At 41.9% G+C, this 6155-nt stretch overlaps 1 protein-coding gene across 7 annotated transcripts in view; it reads left to right on the forward strand.

The window, feature by feature from the left end:
* The window catches only part of fgfr2 (fibroblast growth factor receptor 2), a 37902-nt gene extending 32157 nt beyond the window's left edge, over positions 1–5745 (forward strand). For all 7 annotated transcript variants that reach the window (XM_014410001.4, XM_014410002.4, XM_012921460.5 and 4 more), the window contains 3 exons: positions 1853–1990; positions 2530–2635; positions 4026–5745. In XM_014410001.4, coding sequence (XP_014265487.1) covers positions 1853–1990; positions 2530–2635; positions 4026–4190 — 409 coding nt within the window. In that variant the 3' untranslated portion in view covers positions 4191–5745. The remainder of the gene's footprint in view (positions 1–1852; positions 1991–2529; positions 2636–4025) is intronic.
* The last annotated feature ends 410 nt before the right edge of the window (positions 5746–6155 follow it).

The following is a 6155-nucleotide window of genomic DNA, read 5'->3' on the forward strand; positions in this document are numbered from 1 at the left end:
TTTGAACATGTGGATCATCATTTTGGAGCAGTTCCACGATCAAAATACCCCCCCCCCCCCCCTTTTCCCCTACTCTTATTTTCATTCATCTGGTATGTGAATTGCTGACCCGTCTCTGTCTCTCTTTCTTTTTAAGATCAAGAGTACTCATTCTAAAAACAGAACAAAGGGAGCGCGTCCCTCTCTTTTTGGTGTTTGAGTCTTATGTGTTCTGACAGCATTCTTTGAAGCTTCAGCTCCAGACACTGGCGGCAGAAAGTGTATGTGGCAATTAGATAAATGCCTTGCATGCTGACCCCTGGGAAGGGAGGCTTTATGTGTGTGTGTGTGTGTGTTTCAGTCATACAGCAGTAGCACACTAAATATAGCACTTATCCGTCTAAGCCCTTTGATAGAGAATTTCTTTCCTGTCCGTGCCTCTGTGTATTGTTTGTGCACATAAGGATGTGTAAGTACACATGATGCCCTTCGTGTTCCACAGCAGCAATCAATAACCCTAGGAAGTACAAGGGGGAGGAGCTGAATGGGGGGTGGGGTGCAGTCATGAAGTGGCCACTGTAGTTCTGCTTATTAGCTCACCGCTAATTACGATTCATCACTCACTTTTAGTAATTGGCTTTTTCTCAGAGGTGCAGTTGGAGCGGCGCTTACGCTGGTTGCCAGAATGACAAGCGATCCATACGTGACATCAGATTAAATGAATACATGAATTCCAATTGAACTCGTGTGCTGTTGTTTTGACTTTACAGTCCAGCTGTCAGGGCCTCGAGTATTCATATTTGCATACGAATCGCATATTCATTTATTCTCTGGTTTTTGTGCTGCATTCTGTCATCAGAAATTTCAACAATAGAGAACAAAAAAACCCAACTGAATGTTTATTGACTGGTTGTTTTTTAAGTATAGATTCTGCATCTAGTTGGCTGGAGTACATACAGATCCACCTGGCCGCATTCCAGGTCAGGTAAATTGACCCCAAGCGTGTTGCTTTGTTTGGTAAGTCATGGCTGACTGCAAGTAGACACAAACTTGTTCTCCCCAACAAGCGCTGAGCGATGGTTACAATCTCAGAAAGGAGAAATGAGTGTGTCAACAAGTGCAGTGATAGAGCAGAGAAGAAACCTGGCTGGCTGGTTGTGTAAACAGATGGAAGATCCTGATAAATGCCCAACCTGCCTCTCTGTGCATACTTGCCTAGTTAGACCACTAACACAGATTGTGGTTGCCTGAATGCATGTGCACACACTGCGTTTTGTCAAATGTGTCTGCACGTTACAATAGCTGCAGCCATTGGGTGAACATGAATCAAGCGTGTTGTCATTGCTCGAATGATTCATTTGAAACGCTCGGTACGCGATGATGACATCAGCAGCATGAAAGCCGATGATGTTAAACAACCGGATGCTGCAATGAGGAAGTAGTTAAAAATTAATAGTCACCAGCCATCTCTGGAGTTCTTTTGTCTTTTCTGGCTCTTTTGTCAATAGTGGGTGGTCCAGCGTTTGTTTTGGTGTGGTGCGATCAGACAATGCGAGTCTGTGCAACTGGCCAGCCGGGAACAAAAGCCATCATTGAGATCGGGGCCAGAGTAGCACTGGCAGTGCGTTTGAACCACGAGTCATTGGACAACAGAAAGAGGGCATTGACACCACGGCTGTCACACTGTTGTAATTTTCTAACCCATAGCCAAGTAAATGTTATGTATGTAAATGATTAGAAGCTTAAGGACATTTGTACTGGTTTGCAAATTCTAGAGCACTATTTACACAGATATATATTTCCTGCTCTAGTCATTCTTAAACACCCTGGTTAACATGTTAATGTGTATATATGTTCATTCTTGTGTTGCCAGCTGGTCATTTGGGGTGCTGATGTGGGAGATCTTCACCCTAGGGGGCTCACCCTACCCTGGCATCCCCGTTGAGGAGCTCTTCAAGTTGCTTAAAGAGGGCCATCGCATGGACAAGCCCGGAAACTGCACCAACGAGCTGTAAGTTTAGCTTTTTTTTTTTTTTCTGCGAAAAGCACATATTCTCTAACTGAGCTGCTACCAAAATACACATCACGTCGTGCATCGAGACTGAATGCCAGCCCAGTCTCCCATCAGATCCATGACTACGCGGCTCTGTGTCCACTCAGTCGGGCTTCTGCACAGCTGTGCCTGTCTGCTATCAGTGTCCTCATTCACAATGAGACCTCTGCAGTCAGCAGACAATGGCACAGTTTCTGCGGCGGTGCCACAGCGAGAGGGCTGATGGGGGAATAGCAGAGGCGGATAAACAGAGAGTACACATTATAATATTAAAATAAATCCAAAACACTGAGAGACATGTTTCTAATCAACAGCAGGGCTTCACAATGTGGGGAAAAAAAAAAATGTCAGAGTCTGCAGTTTTTGTTTTTTTTCTTTGATAATGGAGAAATCTGAGTGAGCAGCTTACTGTATACTTCCCTAAACAATTTGCGGTCCTTCCCTTCATCCCCAGAGTTTTTCTTTTAATAAATTGACCATAATTATCTCTTTTTCAGGTACATGATGATGAAAGATTGCTGGCATGCCATCTCATCCCAGAGACCCACCTTCAAGCAGCTAGTAGAGGATCTGGATCGCATCCTAACCCTGAGCACCAATGAGGTGAGCGCAGGCTTGTCTTCTTGATTTCTGGGTGGTCAGAATTCACACTACATAAACCTTGCTGGCAAATGGGAGTTGAGCATTCCATAGCAATAAAATAATAATGATACAAAAGCTTCTCCATCCAAACCAAATTACGCTCTTGCCAATGCATGCATGTGTCAGAAAAATGTTGCATAAGGATTTTTGTGCATTAGCCGCGACATTATTGAAATAAGGCCTAAATAGTGACTGAAAAAAAGGGGCCAGATGATTTGATCCGGGCCTAACATAGTTGCTACGGCCAAGTAAAGTTGCCCAATCATCAAATCCATACTTTGCTCCTTATGACGGCCCACTATTTTTTCCATTCCCCTTCCTGTCTCGTGTGATATCCGAGTGCCGACCTGAAAAGAGGCCGTCGATGGAAAGCTGTCAGGACTCGTCTTCTCTGGAGCTTGAGCTTCAGGAATTTATGCCAGCAAAGCCCCACTTTGAGTTTGAACTTTTGAAATGTAATAAAGCGTCTTTTTCTTGCTTTTTTTCCCCCCCTCTCCATCCTTTCCCTTTTACCCCAAACCGCTGGCAGATGTGGAGATCTTTAGTAATATGAGCCTTTTCGTGTTGAGCTGGGAAAATGGAAGCCAGTGCTCATTTTCTACAAAACCCCAAGAACTCTTCCTCCTCACAACTTGTCCCAATAACAGCCATGAAAGACTGGGAGGAAAAAAAAGGGGGGGAAGAAGGCTGCCTCGGCCGACAGAAAAGACCAAAAATACTTCCCAATGCTGGCTAAAGTCAAAAATTAATAACAGCTTTCCATCTTATTTCGTTTTCATTTAGCTGTGCTCTGCCAGTTTCTTTATTTTTTTTCCCAACAATCTTGTAGTACTTATGTCTGGCGCTTCAGTGTCAGATATCAGATCTGTTTGGAGTGAAGTGAGATTGAGGTTTATGCCACATCCCTACCCAAGTTTCCTTCTCTAAATGTATCCTCTTGTCCCCAAATCCTATCCATCTCAAACCACTCTGTGGTGGACGAAAAATGCGTCCAGGTCGGCCCTGCTAGCTTCAAGCTCAGTCAGCAGTCCAACGTTCACTTTATTACCTATTATTCCTGCAAATATTTTCATACAGTATCCAGTTTAAGATTGCATTTTTTTCTGTTTCATTTCATAAGTCCTCCCAGGGTTTGGATAAATACCATAATAAAGGTGATACTCTTCTACTCCACTGCTCTCCCAATGCTCTGGAAAGTCCCTAATCCCGTCGACTGGATTTCAGCACGAAATTTGCGTTCTTGTGTTTGTTCTAGATCTTCTTCCTCTTACGTCTTCGAAACGTTCCTTCCCTTTGTTCTGCGTGTAAGCGATCTCACCCAACCCTCCCTTTCCTCTCTCTGTGTCTGCAGGAGTATCTGGACCTGTGCGCCCCAACAGAGCAGTATTCCCCCAGCTTCCCCGACACTCGGAGCTCCTGCTCCTCCGGCGACGACTCCGTGTTTTCCCACGACCCATTACCGGACGAGCCCTGCCTCCCCAAGTACCAGCACATCAACGGGAATGTCAAAACATGAGCCCTCATCCACCCTCGTCCACCTAGTTTGACCTACCCTAATCCTACCTGTCGGAGTCTTAAAACACGCTCCAAATTTCCTCCACCCGCCCTCCCCATCACCTCCTGTGGCTCCCGGTGGACTAATGGGCCCAGACAGGACTGGGTGGTGGCAGCGCTGCTGTCACACTCTCATACTGCCATACGCTCACACTTTATATATAAATATAGGACATGCTCACATGAGGTCTTAAAGGAGAGGATAGGGACCTTAAAGAAGCCTTTTTGTACTGACTGAATGAAGTGATGTTCCCAAGGGACTCTTCTCCTCTTCCTCTCTTGATATAAACAGAGATTTTTCATTTTGGTTCTCATGTTTATACCCAGAGTGTTTTTTTTCTCCTTTTTTGCAATCAACAATGTTTGGTGGTCCAATTCCAGTGGCTGGCATCCCAAGACTGTTGTGTACTCCTGGAAGAATGTATGGGTTCATGTGAACTTGTGGAAAAAACAAGGGACCAGAAGAGGACGGCAAATAGGAAATGGACTAAGAGACAGAGCTGCGACTAACAAAACAGAAGAATAGGTGGAGAGCAAATATTAAAAAAAAGCAAAACTTCTGTTTATTTTGTAATATTAATGCATTTCTTTTTCAGTTTTATTGATAAACCTTCCCAACTATCCTGGAGGAAAAAATACACAGTATAATGTATAGTGCTGGGTATATTTGTAAATATATTCAAATATGTATAAAAATATATTATATATTTACAATGAATTATTTTTTGTATGGACTTGGATATAACCCCCACCCTCACCCCGACCGCCCCCTATATGAGTTGAAAGCAGGTGTGCTAACAGGTTATGTGTTCTATGTTTCTCGCCACACACACGAATACACACTTTAATACACACAAACACCTGTCTCACACTCACCCAGTAACACAGTCGAGTATTGGCTTTCAGGGACCGAGGTACCATGTTAATTTATTGACTTTTTTTTTTTTTTTTAATGAATCAAAAAATATAAAAAATAATATGGAAGAAATTATGACATTAATGATGCTGATAATACATAAATAATCCATTAAAAATGTATGGTAATTTAAAATGATCTTTCAACAGTAACAGGAAAACTATTTTTAGTGGGTTTGAAAGATCCAGGTTTTGTAAGTTTTATATATGAATGTGAATATTAAGTTAAATTTTTCGAAAAACTGTACATTTTATAGTCAGCTAATCCCTTTCTTATGTAGATCTTAATGGCATTTTTATCCAGTCGTTCTTAGCAATGCTTTAGGAAATAAGAAGACTGGATATTTATATATGATTAAAATACATAAGAATTTGGAAACGCATACCAGCAGTCTGCTCCCTCAGTTTGACTAGATATAGGTTTTAAATTTCCGTGACAGAATTGAAAGCTGAAAAACAAAGTGTTAAATCATAAAAGTGGTTTATTTTATTTTATTTTTGTTGTCGTTTTTTTTTTTTTTTTTTTTACTGGACCAACTTTAAAATGTTGTTTTGCAAGTGTTTATGCCACATTTGCGAAATAAATGATGGAAAAAAAGATATCACGACCCAATGTTTGGCTTTTTGAAATGTTTTCAGTGTGAAGTTGATTAGTTTTGCAGCAAGTGGCACTTTGTTTGGTTTTCCTAACACTGCACATTGTGTTGTACAGCTGCACTCTCCTCTGACCTAAATATCTTTTCGCTTTGTATCTGATAAGGGTAGAGTTGATTTAGCTGTTACTACTGGTATGCTTGGATTCTTTGCTTACTATGTAAAGAGAGGAATTTGTTACTCTGTCAGCCATTAAATCACACAAACTGCACAAATGTACAGGGGCTCTATGAACAGGCAGATGACGTTTTTCTGTTTCATTTCTGATAGAAGCTGTCCAGATGCAAAACCTCTGAGCTCATCACAAACTCGGAGTAAACCTGATCAAATTAGATATTGGATTTGTGCCAGTGGTTAT

The sequence above is a fragment of the Maylandia zebra genome, linkage group LG13 (genome assembly GCF_041146795.1).
Source record: "Maylandia zebra isolate NMK-2024a linkage group LG13, Mzebra_GT3a, whole genome shotgun sequence".
NCBI classification, from domain to species: domain Eukaryota; kingdom Metazoa; phylum Chordata; class Actinopteri; order Cichliformes; family Cichlidae; genus Maylandia; species Maylandia zebra.